The following is a 20368-nucleotide window of genomic DNA, read 5'->3' on the forward strand; positions in this document are numbered from 1 at the left end:
AAATGAGCTCATCGTTCATTTCCCCTTATTACTGTCTCAGCATGTGAAATCTAGCATCTAAAGAGCTACCGTCCTGTTTCTGTAAGCATTTTCTACGGTGAAGGGAGAGGCATGATTGGATAAGACAAACTGACTTTGTTTTTCGTTTTTTGAGATGGAGTTTTGCTCTTGTTGCCCAGGCTGGAGTACAATGGCGTGATCTCAGCTCACCATGACCTCTGCCTCCTGGGTTCAAGCGATTCTTCTGCCTCAGCCTCCCAAGTAGCTGGGATTACAGGTGTGCGCCACCATGCCTGGCTAATTTTGTATTTTTAGTAAAGACAGGGTTTCTCCATGTTGGTTAGGCTGGTCTTGAACTCCCAACCTCAGGTGATCCACCCTCCTCGGCCTCCCAAAGTGCTGGTATTACAGGCATGAGCCACCGTGCCCGGCCGACAAATTGACTTTGATGCATAATATTTGGTAAAGGCACAGATAGAAGTAGACATCCACAGATTCAGGCAGGTTATTCTGCAAACTATGACATTCAATTGCATCCATCAGCTGGCGTCAGTGAAACAATCAAAAGGAACACCAAAGTCCATAAGGTTATTAGTTAGAAGGACCATGGCTTGTTGGCGCCTTTGAAGGCTGGTGCTGGAATGGCTCTGACCCGGCTCTGTTGGCAGCTCTGGCTGCTGATTCTTCATTATACTCATGAAAACTGCCTGGTAGAGGAGCAAGAAGACCCGGCCACTTAGCCAAGAGCCCTAACTTTGGAATTAAAACATCAGGCTTTGGCCAGGCACGGTGGCTCACATGCCTGTAATCCCAGCACTTTGGGAGGCCAAAGTGGGCAGATCACCTAAGATCAGGAGTTCGGGACCAGTCTGGCCAACATAGTGAAACCCTGTCTCTACTAAAAATACAAAAATTAGCCAGGCCTTGTGGCGGGCGCCTGTAATCCCAGCTACTCAGGAGGCTGAGGCAGGAGAATCGCTTGAACCCGGAAAGTGGAGGTTGCAGTGAGCTGAGATTGTGCCACTGCACTCCAGCCTGGGTGAGAGAGCAAGACTCTGTCTCAAAAAAATAAAAAAAATAAAATAAAATCAGGCTTCATTGACGAATTCTGTCACTTATTTGCTCTGCTGCCTTGAGCAAGATACTGAACCTCTCTGAAACTCACATCGCCTCAGCTGTGAAGTGGGGATGTCCCCTGCATGCTGCGGAATTATAAGTTGTAGGGGTAACCTATGAAAAGTGCTACCAGAGTTTCTGATACCTGTCAGACTTTTATTTCAAAGAAAAACAAGTACAAAACATGACTACTGTGTACCTGGGCAGAGCGATATATATATTTGAGAACTCCTCAGACAATATGATGCTTCTTACGTGCAATGGTGAGTTTCTTGTGAAAAGAAGATAATTTTGCAAAAACCCAAAATAACTATATAGATAGTATCATGTTCTCTGGAAATTAAAAGGGAAAATAAAACCCCAAAAGCCACATTTTTGTTGTTTTAATAGAATTAGAAAGGACTGCTTTTTCCGATGGTCAGCCCACCCAAGGCTGCCTTCTAAAATACCCAGGTCTCCTGCCAAATAATTTCTGATTAACTCAACAGAGAAGGAGGAAATGTCAGCAGCTTTCCGGCCTCTGAGCAAGACAACAGCTTCTTCCACCTGCTACATTTATACACTGAAACCGCCTTTCTAAGACAGCTAAAGGAATGGAATGATGAAAAGCGGGAAATACTGGGGACTGAGTATTAGGCAAGGGTTTTTGTTTGTCCTCTTATGACTGTTACATTTACTCGAAGACACCATTCAGGTGTTCAAGTCAGTTAAGAGGGAGGCAAGGAATGAGATCTTGGGCGCCAGGGTAGGGGAGCTGGGTGGGAAGGCTGAGCCGGTCACTCGGGAGCTGGACAGCCTGGAGCGAGTCACTTTGTCTTTCCTCGCCTGCAGTACAGCCTCTCTTCGCAGGTCACTGCGAGGACACGATGATAGATACTGCCGCATAATGGTTCTAGTGCAGGAGTGGGAGCCCAGCAGAACTGCGTTTGAAGTATCTTTCTACCACGGAGTAGCTGTCTTGTGACCTTGGGCAAATTATGTAAATGCTCTAAAACTCAACTCCCTCTTCCAAAAATGGGCTGTATGAGGTCTACCTTGCAGGTTTGTTACAAGCGTCGCACACATGCATGTTTGTCCAGGGCTCCCCGAGGTCCATGGCGGGACACCCGTGAGGATGGAGGGATGTTCCTGGGGAAGCAGCCAACCAAGTACCTGGAGAAAACAGGTGCTCCGTCATCGTGTGGTCCCCCAGGAGAGCCGGGATCTAATGTCTGCTGAGCCCTCATTGGCTGGGGTGGGTGGTCTCTGGCCCCCAACAGGCCCAAGTGAGACGGATGCCAGGATTTGCAGCCCACACGCCCTCCTGGAAGTCATCTCCATGGGCACACTGCTCGCTATGAGAGTATCCTCCCCTGCCCATCGGGTGGGAAGAATGGCACATGATTTTTATGGCCTGACTCTACATGAGAAATGTCAGTCAAAAATATGGCGTTCAGGCTGGGCGTGGTGGCTCACACCTGTAATCCCAGCACTTTGGGAGGCTGAGACAGGTAGATCACCCAAGGTCAGGAGTTTGAGACCAGCCTGGCCGACATGGTGAAACCCCGTCTCTACTAAAAATACAAAAAATAAGCCAGACGTAGTGGCAGCAGCCTGTAATCCCAGCTACTCGGGAGGCTGAGGTGAGAGAATTGCTTAAACCTGGAGGCAGAGGTTGCAGTAAGCTGAGATTGCATCATTGCACTCCAGCCTGAGCAACAAGAGCGAAACTCCATCTCTATATATACATATATATAGAGAGAGAGAGAGTTAAAAAACTCTGTGAAATGGTTACATCCTTAGGAAATATTATTTTCAAAGCTGAAGATATCTTCAACAACAACAACAACAAAAAAAACCCTTAAGTCCTTCTGGGGTTGACCTCCATGGATCTCTAGCGAAGTTTCAGTATAGGTCGTGGGACATCTCAGACTGCCAATTTAGAGAAGCTAAAACTAAAGAGTTTTAAGTCTGTTTCAACATGCACTGCTGCCTGTTTTACTTCTGTTGGTTATTTTGAGAAGTTCATCACGAGCCTTTTGCAAGCAAAAGCTGAGAGGCTCAAAGATGGATCTTCTTTCAAAGGAGTACTATACCTGGGGAAATGCCCTGTGGATATTTTTCTAAATATAAATTTTGATTCTCCAATAGGATTTTAAATGGAATCAGAAAGCCTCAAATGCTTTCCAAACAATTCCCTCTATGAAAGCTTCCTTCATTAGAAATGTACCCGTTGATCAAAGTTTGTCCAAAATGTGACATTTCCAAGATATAAGGAGGCTTTGCTTTCAGCAAAGTGAAACTGACTTTGACCAAGTTCCCATTCACACCACGTCGATTCATGTTCACCAAACATCCAGGGCCCGGAAGGACCTTGGCGGTCACACAGCTTGTGGGTCAGCAGTGCCTAGTCACACAGAGGTAACCAGGGCGGTACCCATTCTCCAGGATCTGCCACCTCCACACAGGTGTCCACTGGAGGTTTGCTAGGCAGCTCGTAAAACACCATATTCTTTTTCAGACCAAGAAAAAAGAGCTTTCCCAAGCACAACCAACCCCATTTCTGTTAAAATCGCCTGTTTGAAGGGACTTAAAGTTTCTATTACCTTTTGTGGAGTAGATTCAGTATTTCTTTGGTCTCCTAGGGAATCTGAGGGAGTCTCCTGTGTGCTTGGAGAGAAAGGCCACTTTAAAATGGGCACTCTATTATGATTATTTGTAATCATGACGTTGTAATACAAAAGGAACTGTCAGCCTCCTCTCTGTCCTGCAATGAGAAGACAATAATACAAGTATACTTGGCTTAATCGAGAGCACTTTGCAACAGGAAGATATGTACCGGTGTTGAATCCGATTCTAAAAATATCTCCCATCATCGTTGTTTCTTTTGCAGTCTTAAATGTGTGGATGCATGCAAGCTGCGTGGAAATCCAAAACAGAAGTCAAGCTTTGTTTTGAAGAAACCCTAACTAGCAAACCCTAGTTTGCTCCCCAGTTCAAGTGCTGGTGATGATATTAAAGAAGCGTGTAGTAGCTATAGAAGAAAGTTTCTAAGATTCTTTCCATGGTTGCCTCAATAAGGAATGATTCTATTCCTTTTGCTTGCACAATCTTATCCAATTTTAGATCTCACTACTGATATAGCTCGGTTCTTCTTACAAGTAACTTGGCAATTACCCAATTCTCCTATCAGTAGTTAATGACATGGACAGATATGTGGTGGAAAGTGCCCTTTGCACATTGATTGATTTGCATTTCTCTGTTACAGAGGTTGACTTTTGCTTTCCCCAGTGGGAATATTTGTAAGGTACTTGGATTCTTTATTCATTTTTACTTTGCCAAGTTTCTGTAAGTTTAAATCTGGGTGAAAGGATTTGTTCTCTTCCTGTGCTTGATAAGTGTAAAAATTTATTACTTTAGCTTCTTTTTTATTTAGAATTTATTGGGAAATATTCCCTAGCATTGCCTTAAGAATCTGTTGGAAACTCTGCACCCTCTACCCAGACAAGTGCACATGACATACAGTATTTTGAAGATAATTTCAGGGCATTTACAGATGTTGTAATTCCCATCTAAGAAATGGCAGTGCTTCCATTAAGAGAAGGAGAAGAGAGAATGTACCGTCCACCTGCTTAGTGACAACCACCCAGGGAGCCTGAGGGCCACTGCAGTAAGGACAGGCCGTGTTGTGTGGGAGGTGCGTGCATGCTGAGACGGACTGCTCCTTCTCAGTCACCTTTGCTGCGTCTTTCTCCTCTTCCTCACCTCTAAACACCGCAGGCCTCCCAGCTCAAGCCTCTGCCTCACCTCTATTTCCACCAGGTGACCCGACCAATCCCATGGATTCACAGGCCGTCTGTGCATGGCCGATTCTCACATTTGCTCTCTGGCCTCAACTTCCCCAGCGCCTGCTGGGCATTTTCCCCAGGATGCCGAAGAGATCGATCCAAACTGAATGCATGGACCCACCTGACTCCCGCCACTCTCCGACCCCCGCACCCTCTCCCCGCGGAGGGCTCCAGCTCAGTGAACAGGAGCTCACGTCACCACGGGGGCCAAAATGCCGGGATTCATCCTCCTTTTTTTCCACGTCTACACCCTGTCCAGTACAAATCCTGTCTACGACACCTTCAAGATCTGCATCTGACCAAGTCCCAGCCCCTCCTCCTCACTCTAGTCCAGGTCCCTGGCTCCCCCAGCTGACCCCCAACCTTGCAAGGGGTGGCGGGATCCTCTATCCTGAAGTCAGTGACCCTTTAAACGCCAGTAAGGTCCCCATGCTCTCAACCCTCCAACGGCTTCTGCCTCCCAGCTGGGGCACATTCCCGACCTCTGCTGCGGGTGATGTGCGGCCTGAAGGATGTGGCCCTGGTTCCTCCTGAGCTGTTTCTTCCTGGTGGTGTTGGGCCCCTCTGTGGGCAGAGGCTGTGCTGGCTTCGTCCCTGCTCCAGCAGCAGGCCCAGCATATCCTCCCCACAGAGTGGTGCCTGGACGCCCCCCACAGTGTTCAGTGAGCCTCCTCCCTCCCCTGGCCTCACTGTGGTCTCTGCTAAGTGTCGCTACCTCAGAAGGGCCTTCCTTGACACCATACCTCTTAATCTCTGTCCCCTATGGCTTTACTTGCTTCAAAACATGGACGAGTGTCTGACTGCAGTACCTATATGCTTGATTTTTCACTTATTTCTTCATCGTGTGTCTCTACCCTAGGGCGTGAGCTCTGTGAGAGCAGGGAGTGCCTTTCACTATGACATCTCCCTCGCCAGGAAGCACGCCCTGGGCCTAGTCAGCCTTCAAAAGACATTTGTTGGCTGGGCCCCGTGGTTCACGCTTGTAATCCCAGCACTTTGGGAGGCCGAGGCAGGTGGATCACCTGAGGTCAGGAGTTCCAGACCAGCCTGGCCAACATGGTGAAATCCCGTCTCTACTAAAAATACAATCATTACCCAGGCATGGTGGTGCTCGCCTGTAATTCCAGCTACTCAGGAGGTTGAGGCAGGAGAATCTCTTGAACCCAGGAGGCAGAGGTTGCAGTGACCCAAGATCCCGCCACTGCACTCCAGCCTGGGCAACAGAGTGATACTCCTGGGCTTTGCCCTCGTGTGTGACTTAGGCAGGGTGCTGGGCTTTGCCGTCCTGTCTGACTTAGGCAGGAGCGCTGGGCTTTGCCCTTGTGTGACTTGGGCAGGTGTGCTGGGCTTTGCCATCCTATCTGACTTAGGCAGGGGCGCTGGGCTATGCTCTCCTGTCTGATTTAGGCAGGACGCTGGGCTTTGCCCTCATGTCTGACTTAGGCAGGGGCGCTGAGCTTTGCCCTCCTGTCTGATTTAGGCAGGACGCTGGGCTTTGCCCTCATGTCTGACTTAGGCAGGGGCGCTGAGCTTTGCCCTTGTGTCTGACTTAGGCAGGGGCGCTGGGCTTTGCCCTCCTGTCTGACTTAGGCAGGGGCGCTGGGCTTTGGAGCATGTCCTGTGTCAAAGGTACTGCTGTCTTGAGGGAAGAATTATCAGCCCAAGGTAAGATTCCTTGGAGACACTCAGGCTTTGGAAAACACAAATAGATGCTGCTCTCGTGGAGAAAGGTGTTCATTATTCTGTTTAAACCAAGTCAGAGGAAAGTATTTTAAATACCCTCCAAAGCTCCCGGAAATGCAGGGCCCACCTGTCTGTTCAAAGACAGACCAACGTCCTTCGTGTGAGCTGCAGCCTAAGCAGGGGTCCGGTGTGGACGCCATGTGACACACTCACCGTCTCCTCCGGATTTCTCACTGGGTTCCTCTGGGGACCACGCAGGACCCGCACTAGATGAGCATCACTGAGGCTGCAAGCCGGTGTGCAGACCCCTTCCAGACGCTCCCCCGCCGTCCAATGTGCCCTGTAGAGGACTCAGTGCAAGTGGCCTCAAAAGGCCATTCACATTCACATTCTCAGTGAGACCAAAGAGAAGGAGACCAAGTGTCCTGACCCCTCTGACAGCCAGAGTTGCCCCAGCACACCCTAGATCAGCAATTCTCAAAGTGGGCTCCCGGGGCAGCAACCTCAGCGTCACCTGGGAGCTTGGGAAGAGGAGCTCGTGTTCTTAGGGCCCTCCCTAGAGCCGCTGAATCAGAAACTTTGGGATGGGGTCTGTCAATCTGTGTTTGGACAAGTTCCCCAGTGACTGTCACACACCATGAAGTCTGAGAACCACTGTTCCAAACTGAGGCTTCTAACTGGATGTTCATTCCCAGCCATTTGGAAGGCTCAGCTGAAAGCCAGTGAGCCAGAAGCCAGCTCCACTGATCCTGCTTTCCAGACTGGCCATTCTCGCAATGTTCCATTAGGCAATAGGGCTCTTCGGGGAAATCAATAGAATGTAGGCTTCAGGAATCATCGGAAAGCTGCAGCTTCCCTCGTCAGGGAAGCTGACGTCTACATCGTCCTCAGTCTAGAACAAGAATGATAGGTTCACCTTAGAAAAATGTGCTTTCAGTCCAGCAGTAAAAAGCCGATATTGTAAAATCCTATTATCTTTGCTTCAAGTGTTATCAAAAAAAAATAATAATAAAATAAAGGCTTAGAAGTTTCACTCTTCAACATGGCATTTCGAAATATTCGATGTAATTGTTGTCTTTACATTTGAGACTTTTTTAAAAAATGAATCATTTCCATTAATACAGAAAGAAATCTTTCTAGTGGAGGCTCAAAATTCAAATAATCAGAATCAGTTCTTCTAAAACGACTTACGCATAATCTCGTTTGCCAGACACTGAAGTAAGATGTCTGCATTAGCATTTTCTCCATTGCCGCAGGTTTCTGTCTCTGTGGGTTCGTGAAAACGACCTACAGCCAAAACTATGTCCGCATACAGCAAACCCACATGCCACTTGATTTCATTAAATGCATAATAGGGGCATTCAAGAACCAGAGCTTTAAATGGCCTTTTTGTCTCCTTCCTCATACATCTGGGGCAGCGAACATGACATTAAAATGCAGCCAGAAAAATGTCCCATAAAGAACTTTATTGACAACAAGGTAAATTTTTAATAACTCTTCAGTAGGCTTCATTCAAGAGGGGGTAATGTGTCATATGAGTAGGACTTTTACAGCTCTTATAGGAATTCCCCATATTAAAAGAATGTTTGCAGTTTAGAGAGAACCCAACTGCAAAACATTCCTGAACTGTGACAATATTTGTCTCAATCTAATATTATGTGGTGGATCTTTGTTTGTGGAGAGGGGAGAGGCTACGTCCTGCTGGAGTGATTTTTCCATCAATTCAGGGCTCAGCAAATATGACCCAAACAAACAACCAAATTGATTAAAATGCTTCATTGAGAAGGAAGAGATTGAGTCTTGGAGACCTGCTTCAATAGCTACTCATGTCACCAGCACGGCAAAGGCCACATAGCTGACAAATACCACCACATCTCACAGAAGAGGCTGAGGAGTCCTGGCCGAATAATGCTTTATTCTGGAAAAGATCTGTACGAATCTGCAAAGCAGTGAAAATGTGTGGACGGCTTCTGTTTCTTCAGCCGCAAGGGAGGCCACCCTTCATTGCCGGAGGAAGGCCCGCCCTCCCGGCTGTGGTTGCTGTGGAGCTCACAGGGGTGAAGGCATGTGGAAATTCACTGCACCATGCCAGCCTGCAGGACTGGGAGCATAGTTCCCACTAAAGAGCAAACACTGTACTGTTTTTCCAAAAAAAAAAAAAAAAGTTAAAATCTGGATCCCAATGTTTGCTCACAGCAGGGCTGTAAAACAAGTAGACAAAGATCTCAGGGGCTTTGTGACAGCATGGTGGATTGGAGTTAAAAAGAGGTGGTGTCATTTGGATACACAGATAGTCTAGGTGAGCCTTGAGAGCAGAGAAACTGGCCTCCAATCTAAAACACAAAATGAGGGCTAGAGACCAGTGCGAGGTGGAGAGTAAAACCCTTTGGTTAGGATTCGAGGCCAACTAAACTGCAGCTCCGCCTTTACTCTCCAGCCTTACTTTCTCCATCTGAAAAATGGGAGGGAGGCATTGGAGGTATTTTGTGAAAATCACTTAATACTGTGCTGACACGTGATCTTTCAATAGAAGATATGTGAAACATATAAATATAAAATATGAAATAAATAGAGAATAAACAAGGTGAACAGAGGCCAGGCGCAGTGGCTCATGCCTGTAATCCCAGCCCTTTGGGAGGCCAAGGCGAGTGGCTAGCTTGAAGCCAGGAGTTCAAGACCAGCCTGGTCAACAGGGTGAAACCCCCTACTAAAAATACAAAAATTAACCAGGAATGGTGGCACGCACCTGTAATCCCAGCTACTCGGGAGGCTGAGGCACAAGAATTACTTGAACCCAGGAGGCAGAGGTTTCAGTGAGCACTCCAGCCTGGGCGACAGAGCGAGACTCCATCTCAAACAAAAACAAAAACAAACAAAACAATGTGAACAGAAACCTATACACTCCACTCTGAAATCCCAGACAAGTTCATCTTAGATGATGTGGCCATTCGGGTCATCAGGGGAAACAACGCTGTGACCAGCCTGCCTTCTGTGACATGGCACCAGTTTCCAGTGTCACGCAGATGTCACAGCCCTGACCAGGTTCCATGCACACCATGGAACCCATTTGTTTAAGTTTGTTTATGGCTCTGAAAACCAAGGCATGAAACTTTAATGTTTTCCACATTACACACCTGAGAAGTGATGTTGGGTGTTAGCACAGAATACCAGAAAGCATTTCTTTTTGGCCCCAGTGAACATAGACTCTATTACTTTGAAGTTTGTTTCCTCCACATTTTATTGATGAAGATGTCAGCCTGGTTCAGTCCATCCTTCAAAGACGTGTGGCTCCTTTTATTCACAAACACCCCACAGCTCCTCGCTGCCATCGGCCACACCTGACTTCCTTCTGTCTCCCGTGTTCCAACGTTACATTCTTTTTTCAGAGACCTCTCAGTTACTCCTGGTTTTTAAAACCTGATGGATCATCAGTGACTGGACAAACACTTTAATTTCCCAAGAACCACAGACAAAAACCATGGTGAGGGGTCACTGGGATTTAATCACAGATGAGATTTAATCTGTTTATTTTTAGCTTCTTTATGAAAGTTGTAGTTGTGATTTTTTTCCTTCAAAGCGACCCAAGGAACCCTACTTGCATGGTTGGAGTATGCTGAGAACACCCCTTGTCCTGGGCTTAGAGGGTTCTGGTGAGATTGGCTCACATTTCCTTGACCAGACTCAGGATAGAAGCTCACCGTGGCCATGCTAGCCATCTTCCCCTCCCCAGAAGTGAGGTGATATTGTTTGGAGATTTGTCCCCACCCAATCTTATGTTGAGATATAACCCCCAGAAGTGAGGTGATATTGTTTGGAGATTTGTCCCCACCCAATCTTATGTTGAGATATAACCCCCAGAAGTGAGGTGATATTGTTTGGAGATTTGTCCCCACCCAATCTTATGTTGAGATATAACCCCCAGAAGTGAGGTGATATTGTTTGGAGATTTGTCCCCACCCAATCTTATGTTGAGATATAACCCCCAGAAGTGAGGTGATATTGTTTGGAGATTTGTCCCCATCCAATCTTATGTTGAGATATAACCCCCAGTGTTGGAGGTGGGGCCTGGTGGGAGGTGCTTGCATCACAGGGGCAGATTCCTCATGGCTTGGTGCTGTCCTCGCCATGGTGAGTGAGTTCTAGAAAGATCTGGTCCTTTAAGTGTGTAGCCCCTCCCCTGTCTTACACCTGCCCCTGCCATGTGACCTGCCTGCTCCCACTTCCCCTCCCGCCATGAGTAAAAGCTCCCTGAGGCCTCCCCAGAAGCCCAGCAGATGCCGGCACCATACTTCCTGCACAGCCTGCAGAACTGCAAGCCAATTAAACCTCTTCTCTTTATAAATTACCCTGTCTCATGTGTTTCTTTACAGCAATGTGAGACAGGCCCAACACGTGAGGACCCCCTCCTGAGCAGTGCCCTCAGTGGGGGAAGGACACAGGGGGTCCCCGGCCTGTGCGCCCTACCCACATGCCACAGTCATGGCTCTGTCATGGCAGTCTCTTTGTGGTTGGGTGTCTGGGTCTTCCCTGCCCTCCCATTTCCTCTTCTGCTGGGTTTGAGCCTCCTGGCTGCTTGCAGGGCCACAGCCCCAGTGCAGCAGGAGAGGAGCCTAAAGCAGCCTCAGGAGCAACCCAGGGCCTGGGATGTGGGGGTGGACAGGGTGGGCAGAGGCCAGAGGCCAACATGACGCTCTGGGCCCTCTGTGGAGATTGTTATTGCTGCTCACAACAGCCTGTTGAAGAAGCTGTGTTGTCTGGGGTAAATACCCGGGGTTCATTGTCTCACACCAGGAAAACTGAGGACATGGACACACATGAGGAGTTAGGAATGGAGGTTTAATAGGCAAAGGAGAGAGAAAGAAAGAGAAAGGAAAACAGCTTTCTCTCTAGTGAGAGAGAGGGGACTTCCCAGAGGAAAAGGCTGGCCAGCAGATGCGCTGGATTTTATAGTCAGGTTTGAGGAGGCGGTGTCTGGTTTACATTAGGGCTCACAGATTGGTCCCATCAGGTATGACGTTTATATAGCACAGGGGGAAGCCTGGCAGCCCCACCCTAATCTTATTATGCAAATGAACTTTCCTGTTGGCCAGGCCATCTTGTCTGCCCCTTACTGTACACGTGGCTGACAAAGAGAAGGGAAGATGGAGTCACCGTCTTGAACTTGACTGGCACAACTGCCGGCATCTATGTCTGCAGCTTGATTTTACAGGCTGCTCTTTGTTAGAAAGGAAACTAATTTGGGCCTGCTTTACATGAAAAGGAAAACCTTACTGAGGACTTCCGTACCCTCACTATCTGCCTAGGTAATTTCTTCTTAACTCCTGGATCACTGTAAGGCCGGCATCGCTTCCATCCTAGAGGAGAAAGCCTGCATTCGGGGAAGTGAAGTGCTTTGCCCACTCCATCTGTCCACCACACGCCAGCCTGGAGCTGGTGCAGCAAGGCCAGGTGTGTTCTGCAGCCTCCAGGAACAGAATCCCACCTGCAGCCGCAGGGTGCACGCCCAAGGTCCTGTGTGACAGTTAAGCCGGACTCAGGGCTGCTTCAATGCCTAGGATGGGGGAGACGTTCCTGCTCTCCGGAAGCTTCAAGAGGAGTTAATGGCCACAGTCAGAAATGCTCAGGGACTTCCATACTGGGCAGGAAGTTGACCCACCCAACCCCAGAGTCCCTCACAACCCTAACATTCCCTGAGTGCACGCAAGCAAATCGAACAGTTCAGTAAGTTAGCTAAACTGCACCAGGCGCAGTGGCTCACACCTGTAATCCCAGCACTTCGGGAGGCCAAGGTGGGCCGATCACTTGAGGTCAGGAGTTTCAGACCAGCCTGGCCAACATGGCAAGATCCCATCTCTACAAAAAAAACAAAAATTAGCCAGGCATGGTGGCTCATGGCTGTAATCCCAGCTACTCAGGAGGCTGAGGCATGAGAATTACTTAAGCCCGGGAAGCAGAGATTGCAGCCAGCCAAGATGGCACCACTGCACTCCAGCCTGGGCAATAGCATGAGACTCAGTCTCAAAAGAAAAAAAAAGTTAGCAAAACTGTAAAGAGCAGTTTATCCAAAGGCCGAAGCAAAGGGAGGCAAGGACATCTTCAGCTCCCACTCCCTCTGAAGTCAGCATATCTCATCTCCACGCCATCCAGCACTCTGCATCCCTCCCCTACTCCACCCTGCAGTCAGCATCCCATCCCCACTCCCCTGCAGTGTGCATCCTCCCCAACTCCCCCTTCAGTCAGCATCCCTCCCCAACTCCCCCTGCAGCCAGAAAACCTCCCCAACTCCCCCTGCAGTCAGCATCCTTCCCCAACTCCCCCTGCAGCCAGAATCCCTCCCCCACTCCCCCTGCACTCAGCATCCCTCCCCAACTCCCCCTGCAGCCGGAATCCTGCCCCCACTCCCCCTGCACTCAGCATCCCTCCCCAACTCCCCCTGCAGTCAGCATCCCTCCCCAACTCCCCCTGCACTCAGCATCCCTCCCCAACTCCCCCTGCAGTCAGAATCCCTCCCCAACTCCCCCTGCAGTCAGCATCCCTCCCCCACTCCCCCTGCACTCTGCATCCCTCCCCAACTCCCCCTGCAGCCAGAATCCCTCCCCAACTCCCCCTGCAGCCAGAATCCCTCCCCAACTCCCCCTGCAGCCAGAATCCCTCCCCCACTCCCCCTGCAGTCAGAATCCCTCCCCCACTCCCCCTGCACTCAGCATCCCTCCCCAACTCCCCCTGCAGCCAGAATCCCTCCCCAACTCCCCCTGCAGCCAGAATCCCTCCCCCACTCCCCCTGCAGTCATCATCCCTCCCCAACTCCCCCTGCAGCCAGAATCCTTCCCCCACTCCCCCTGCACTCAGCATCCCTCCCCAACTCCCCCTGCAGCCAGAATCCCTCCCCCACTCCCCCTGCAGTCAGCACCCCTCCCCAACTCCCCCTGCAGCCAGAATCCTTCCCCCACTCCCCCTGCACTCAGCATCCCTCCCCAACTCCCCCTGCACCCAGGATCCCTCCCCAACTCCCCCTGCAGCCAGAATCCCTCCCCCACTCCCCCTGCAGTCAGCATCCCTCCCCAACTCCCCCTGCAGCTGGAATCCCTCCCCCATTCCCCCTGCAGTTAGCATCCCTCCCCCACTCCCCCTGCAGTCTGCATCCCTCCCCCACTCCCCCTACACTCAGCATCCCTCCCCAACTCCCCCTGCAGCCAGAATCCTTCCCCCACTCCCCCTACACTCAGCATCCCTCCCCAACTCCCCCTGCAGCCAGAATCCCTCCCCCACTCCCCCTGCAGTCAGCATCCTTCCCCCACTCCCCCTGCAGTCCGCATCCTTCCCCCACTCCCCCATTCAGTCAGCATCCCTCCTTGGCACTTTTCTTTCTCCCCTTCCCCCCTATTCCCAGAAAAGCAGGACAGCACCCTCCTGGCTCAGAAGTGTCCCCTGGTTCCCATTTCTCTGTGTCCCTTTCCTTCCAGGTGGTGTGAGGGTCCAACTCTGAGTTAGGATCTAGGAAACAAGAGTTTCCAGCCACGCGCTGCCACTGAACAGCTGGGAGGTCTTGGCCAAGTAACTTCAACTCTGTGGGCCCCAGTTTCTCTGTCTGTAAAATGAATGGTGGGGCCAGGCTTGATCTCTAAAGTTTCCCCCAAGCACTGGAGTTGGGACTCTGATCCGTGATCTAGAGAATCAGGTGCTACTTCTCCCACGTAGCATTTTACCACCATCTGCCTCCGCGGGCCTTTGGAGAGGAGTAAATACAGCCAAGGCGACTCCAATCTGGGGCACTCTCCGCAGGGGAGGGAGCTGACTCCTGGAGTGGGATCGCCCCACAGAGCTGCTGCAGGTCACCCCCCTCCCCTGGCTAAAGCGTTTCTCAGGGAGGAAATGGGACTTGGCCCAAGGTTGTCCGCAGGGGCCTGGGAATGAGTCACCCTGGAGTGTGGCCCTTGTGGAGAGCATCCTGTGCCAGCCTCGCCCCCTCCCAGTGTTCTGGGGCCCCTCTGTCAAGGCTGCTTTCTCCAAGGCTGAAAGGGCCCTGGCGCTTTCTCACAGCTCCTCTCTGCTGGGAGCCCCGCTTGCCATGGCCACCACGCCAGGAGGTTCTTTCCATGTTTACTCGCTTTCTAGCCCGTGAGACCTTTCTCTTCTCCCTCTAATCCTTTCTGGCCTATGCAGGCATCCCTAAGAGGCCTCAGTTCTGTCCTTAATGACCTGCAGCGTGGGACCCCATGCTGGCTCTGTCACACCGAGTGGCATCCCATCTTCCTCATTATTTTCCTTGCATTTTCCAACTTATTTTCTCTGGAAAATCTTAAAATTTGAATTGCTGCTTTGTGGGGACAGTTTCAAGTTTGAGTCAGGCAGGATCAGAGCACCTTATTCTTATTTGAATGCAATAAATCTTTATTATAACTTTTATTTTAGGGTCGGGGTACATGTGCAGGTTTGTTATATCAGTTAACTGTATGTCACAGGGGTTTGGTGCACAGATAATTTCATCCTCCAGGTAATAAGCCTAGTACCCAGTAGGTATCTCTTCTGATCCTCTCCCTCCTCCCACCCTCCGCCCTAAAGTAGCCCTGGTGTCTGCTGTTCCCATCTTTGTGTCCATGTGTTCTCATCATTTAGCTCCCACTTATAAACGAGAACATGTGGTATTTGGTTTTCTGTTCCTGCATTAGTTTGCTAAGAGTAATGGCCTCCAGCTCCATCCACTTCCCTGCAAAAGACACCATCTCATTGTTTTATGTCTGGGAAAGATTCCGTGGTGTATGTACACCGCAGTTTCTTTATCCAGTCTACCACTGATGGCCATTTAGGTTGATTCTCTGTCTTTGACAGCACCTGATTCTAAAGGAATAAGGAGAGTAGTTTGATCCAGTGAAAAATGAGACAAATGTGGGGGGCATCTTTTCCGAATGGTGTCCCCGCTGCATAAGCAGAGATGTGTTGCAAGGGATCTCTGGATTATAAGCTCCTGTTTTTATCATATCCCCTCATGTGTTGACCAGGTGCTGCTTGCCCAGCATGCTGTGAACCTGCACTGAGAGGGAAGGTGGTGTCTCCGGGGGTGGGAAGCAGCAGCCTCAATTTGCTGGCAGGGCCCTGAGCACCTAACCCAGGGGGGAGCGCCTAACCCAGGGGGGAGCACCTAACCTAGTGGGGAGCGCCTAACCCAGGGAGGAGTGCCTAACCCAGGAGGGAGCACCTGACCCAGGGAGGAGTGCCTAACCCAGGAGGGAGCGCCTAACCCAGGGAGGGGCACCTTACCCAGTGGGGACCGCTTAACCCGGGGGGAGCGCCTAACCCAGAGGGGAGCGCCTAACCCAGGGAGGAGTGCCTAACCCAGGGAGGAGTGCCTAACCTGGGGGAAGCACTTAACCCAAGAAGGAGCACCTAACCCGGAGTGGAAGCAGACACCTCTCACGGGTGCTACCCCAAACTCTGCAGAAATCATCTGAGTCCCTTTCCTCCTCCCCTTCTCATTCACCCCTTCTTCCTGACCCTTTTCTTAATCCAGCTTCTTTTTATCTCCTTTTCCTCTTTCTCCATCTCTGTGGCCTAGTCCAAGGATCTCTAGTGGAATTCCGGGGCAGCTATCGGTCCACAGAAACAGAGCAGTGAAGTCCTCCAACAATGCAATGAGTTACTGCAAATGAAGGGAAGCACGTGGGTGGAAACAGGCGGGGCCGACCCAGGGAAGGACAGAAATGGGGCTGATAAAGGAAGAAGAAGGCCACGCATGGTGGCTCACGCCTGTAATCCCAGCACTTTGGGAGATGGGCAGATCACTTGAGTACAGGAGTTTGAGACCAGCCTGGGCAACATGGCGAAACCTCGTCTTTACAAAAAATATACAAAATTAGCCAGGGGTGGTGATGTGCACCTGTGGTTCTAGCTACTTGGAGGCCGAGGTGGGAGGATCACTTGAGCCTGGGAGGCAAAGGCTATAGTGGCTGAAATCACATCACTATACTCCAGCCTGGGCAACAGAGCAAGACCCTGCCTCAAATTTTTTTTTCAAATATTAATAATAATAGAGAGAAACTGAGTCCGAGTGCCCACTGCCCCTGCTCCCCAGGGCAGGGAGAGGGGATGCAGGGCCAGGCCGTGCTGGACCCGGGCCATGAGTGCCCCTGGGTACCTGGTGGCTCTGAGTGGTTTTCTTGTAAACCATCTGAGCTGGCTCAAAGGAGCCTCTGCTAAGTGGGGTGACAAATGTCATTCTCCATTGAAAGAAGGAGATCCTCTGCCTGACACCTAAAGAAGCTCCCTGGTGTCACGATTGCCCCCTGGCCACTAATCCAACTCTGGAGGCTGTGCTTCATTTCCTCCCTGGTCTCAGCTGTGATCCCTGCACTTTCACTCCCTTCCCCACCAAAACCCATAAGCTGAGCTCTTTAGAGCAAAGGGCTATTTTTCTGCCCTTTCCCCTACGTCCAGTATGCCCATCCCCTGATGCATGAGCACCACCCCCAACCCCACTTAGAGGATATCGTGCACACTGCACAGGCCAGCAGCACCTTGCCGCCTGGCCTCCCACATCTGCTTCATGATGAGGCTACCAGCGTCCCAGAGAGTGGAACTCAGGTACAACATGATCAAGGGGCATGACTCAGCTTTTTCTCAAACAGTTCTCTTTGTATCGGTTCGCATATCTTGGACAGTCTTCACTGAAGGGTGAGGATGGGGAAGAAATTCAATTCATGTGTTGAATGCCTATTTGACTAAGTGCAATGCCACTTCACAGTGCTTATTAAGGAAGAGAAATAAAAATTAATTTTAAAAAGTTAGGTTCACAAAAGAATATATACAAATGACCAAGAAGCATGCTAAAAAAGTTCTTCTTTTCATAAATCATCAGGGAAATGCAAGTCAACCACATTAAAATACACCACACATTCTCCAGAAAGGCAACAAATAGACTAGGTCACACCAGGACTCAGACATTGTTGTGGGGGAGTAAAATGCTGCCATCGTTTCAACTACGACCCACTCATTTCACTCCTGGATATTTATCCAAGAGAAAGGAAAACATTCATACACAAAATTACTTGTGCAAAAATGTTCAAACAGCCCAAGTGTCCGTCAATAGGAGAAGGAATGAAGAAACCACAGTATGTTCCCACGATAAAGGAATAAAAGTCAGCGAGCTAGGCCAGGGGTACAGTGGCTCACGCCTATAATCCCAGCACTTTGAGAGACCAAGGCACTCGAATAATTTGAGGTCAGGAGTTAGAGACCAGTCTAACCATCATGGTGAAACATCACCTCTACTAAAATTACAAAATTAGCCGTGTATGGTGGTACATGCCTGTAGTCCCAGCCACTTGGAAGGCTGAGGCAGGAGAATTGCTTGAACCCAAGAGGGAGAGGTTGCAGTGAGCCAAGACTGCACCATTGCACTCCAGCCTGGGCAACAAGAGTGAAATTCCATCTCAAAAAAAAGAAAAAGCGGCAAGCTAGGGACACCTGCACCACCGTGGATGAAACCCAGAACTTCGCTGAGTAAGACAGTGTGCTGCAGATTCCATCTACACAAAGTTCTAGAAAATACAAAATAGTCTATCGTGGAAAAAAACAGGAACAGTGATGATGTTACTTCTGTGTGGTCTGAGATTGACTGGGGCAGGCCGCTGGGGAACTTTATGGAGTGATAACTTTATGGGGTGATGGGAATGTTCTAGATCTTGACAGAAGTTTGGGTTATAAAAGTGTTTGCATTTGTCAAATCACCAGCAAATATACACATGAAATTTGTGTTTCCTGGTAAATTGTTCCTCCAAAGAAAAATAAACCATAAAATGTTGGATAAAAAAAGTCATGGTCCTTCCCGGAAGCGGTGTAGGAGGGAGGACTGGCGAGAGTGCAGCTGACCCCGTGTGATCGCAGCCTGCTGTATGTGAGAGACGCAGGTGCAGTGAGGAAAGCACGTGCCCCTCACTCCACATTTGTGGGCAAAATGTCAGGAATCCAAGGAACACTATTCTTAGAACTGGACGTTTTGGGACAGTCCCTCGGTGCAATCCTCAAGGGCAGTAGCCTGGGCCGATCCGAAGACCCTGCCACGCCCCCTCTCCCAATGCCGCTGCCACCAGAAATGACAACTATCAGAAACTTCCAAGCTGAAAATCCTCAGTGTTGCAAGGGCCAGTCGAGGTCGTCTTGTCCCACTTCCCATCCAGTGCAGGAACGCCTGGACCTGGCAAAACCCTGACACAGGTCAACCAGATGTTTTGTGTCTTCTGACCTGCAGCAAGTAGAAGTCCCTGCAGTGCTTTCTGTCCAGCAACGTTTAACTCGAGGCCATCAGCGGTTTAGCTATGAGCGCCAGTTTACAGGCAATGCGGGGGTTGGGCAACACAGCCGGCCCAAAATAAGCCAATACCATAAAAAGAGGACGTCAGGGACACAACCAGCAGTTAACATGCATGGCCACGGACTGGTTATTGGTTTGAACGAAGCCACCAGAAAGAACACACAGTTTGAACACAGACCAGGTATTAGAGAAGAAATGTGGCAGACCAGAAAGATAGAGACTGTTGTGTAAAGCAGGCTACCCAACGGGATACACATTCTGTCTCATTCTGAGACACGGTTTCTTCAGGAGGATGTACCCTGAGCTAGTCACAGTGACGATCTCTGAGCCATAGAAATGTAGAGTTTTTACTCCTTCATTTTCTGATCATCTCTATTTTCTAAGTTTCTACCATCCGTATGTGCCACATCTGTCGCAGGTTGAACTGTGCCCCCAGATTCATGTGTTGAAGTCCTAACTCCCAGGACCTCAGAAGGTGACCCTATTGGGACAGAGGGTTATTGCAGGTGTCATTAGTCAAGTTAGGATGAGGTCATACAGTAGGGTGGGCCCCTAATCCAGTATGTCTGGTGTCCTTATAGAAAGAAGGAATGTGGACACAGACCCGCATGCAGGGAGATGCTGTGTGAAGAGGAAGGCAGAGACCAGGATGATGCTTCTACCAGCCAAGGAACACCAAAGACCACCAGCCACCTCCGGGTGCCGAGGTGAGTCCTGGGCCACGCCTCCCTTGGGGCCTCAGCAGGACCCAGCTGCGGCTACACCTTGGCCTATGACTTCCAGCCTCCAGACCCTGTGCGGTGCATTCTTGTTACTTAAGCACCCAGTCTGTGGTAATTTATGTTGGCCAGCAAACTAATACTAACATCTATAACCATAAAAATGACTTGAAATTTAAAAATAAAGTGGCCTGAGTGGGGCCTGCATGGGGGGCCCGGAAGACAGAGAGCAAACCCTCGCCCTGCCAGGGGCTCCTGCCTCCCAGGACGGTGGCTGCCACACCACAGGCAGCTCGGGTCACCAGAACCTTCTTCCTCCCACTCTGGGAAGCTGCGGCCAGGCTCTCCCGACGTGGCTTTCCCGGGTCAGTCTCCCGGGAGTTGCTTTTTTCTGGGAGCTGCGTGAGGAGCTGCTGTTCATGGAGGGTCCTGGGGCATGGCAGGGACACCAAACGGGTGCTCATGGGGCACTCCAGGTCCTGGGGGACACTGAGCCAGGGCGGCCTGATGTCCTCAAGGAGCCGCCAGCCTGGCCCGGAGAGCCTGAGTCTATTATTATAAAGCAAAGCCTCACCCTCCCATGACGTGGCTGGCCTGGGTGCAGAAACCTGAGCTGCTCCAGGCCCAGCAGATGGAAATAACCTCCAAGAATAACCGGCCCGCACCGCACGCCTCTCCTGCCACCGCGGCGGGGCCTGCACTTCCTTCCTAAACTC

At 50.2% G+C, this 20368-nt stretch overlaps 1 protein-coding gene and 1 long non-coding RNA gene across 15 annotated transcripts in view; one reads left to right on the forward strand and one right to left on the reverse strand.

Moving 5' to 3' along the window:
- Window positions 1-8141, reverse strand: part of LOC103786356 (uncharacterized) — a 44082-nt gene extending 35941 nt beyond the window's left edge. For 3 of the 8 annotated variants that reach the window (XR_004672255.3, XR_004672251.3, XR_004672250.3), the window contains exons 1-3: window positions 6840-8138; window positions 3702-3862; window positions 2151-2268 (exon numbers count right to left, since the gene is read on the reverse strand). This is a non-coding gene — a long non-coding RNA (uncharacterized LOC103786356). Of the gene's footprint in view, window positions 1-2150; window positions 2269-3701; window positions 3863-6839 lie in introns of all 8 variants that reach the window. The other 5 variants (XR_004672254.3, XR_008625816.2, XR_004672253.3 and 2 more) reach the window with 3 other exon arrangements.
- PACRG (parkin coregulated) overlaps window positions 1-20368 on the forward strand; it is a 640692-nt gene that overhangs the window by 585122 nt on the left and 35202 nt on the right. For 4 of the 7 annotated variants that reach the window (XM_055114297.2, XM_055114298.2, XM_063605065.1 and 1 more), the window contains one exon: window positions 19515-19640. The exons of the other annotated variants lie outside the window; for them this stretch is intronic. In XM_055114297.2, coding sequence (XP_054970272.2) covers window positions 19515-19640 — 126 coding nt within the window. The remainder of the gene's footprint in view (window positions 1-19514; window positions 19641-20368) is intronic. 7 annotated transcript variants of the gene reach the window in all.

Source organism: Pan paniscus, chromosome 5, assembly GCF_029289425.2.
Source record: "Pan paniscus chromosome 5, NHGRI_mPanPan1-v2.0_pri, whole genome shotgun sequence".
Taxonomy (NCBI): domain Eukaryota; kingdom Metazoa; phylum Chordata; class Mammalia; order Primates; family Hominidae; genus Pan; species Pan paniscus.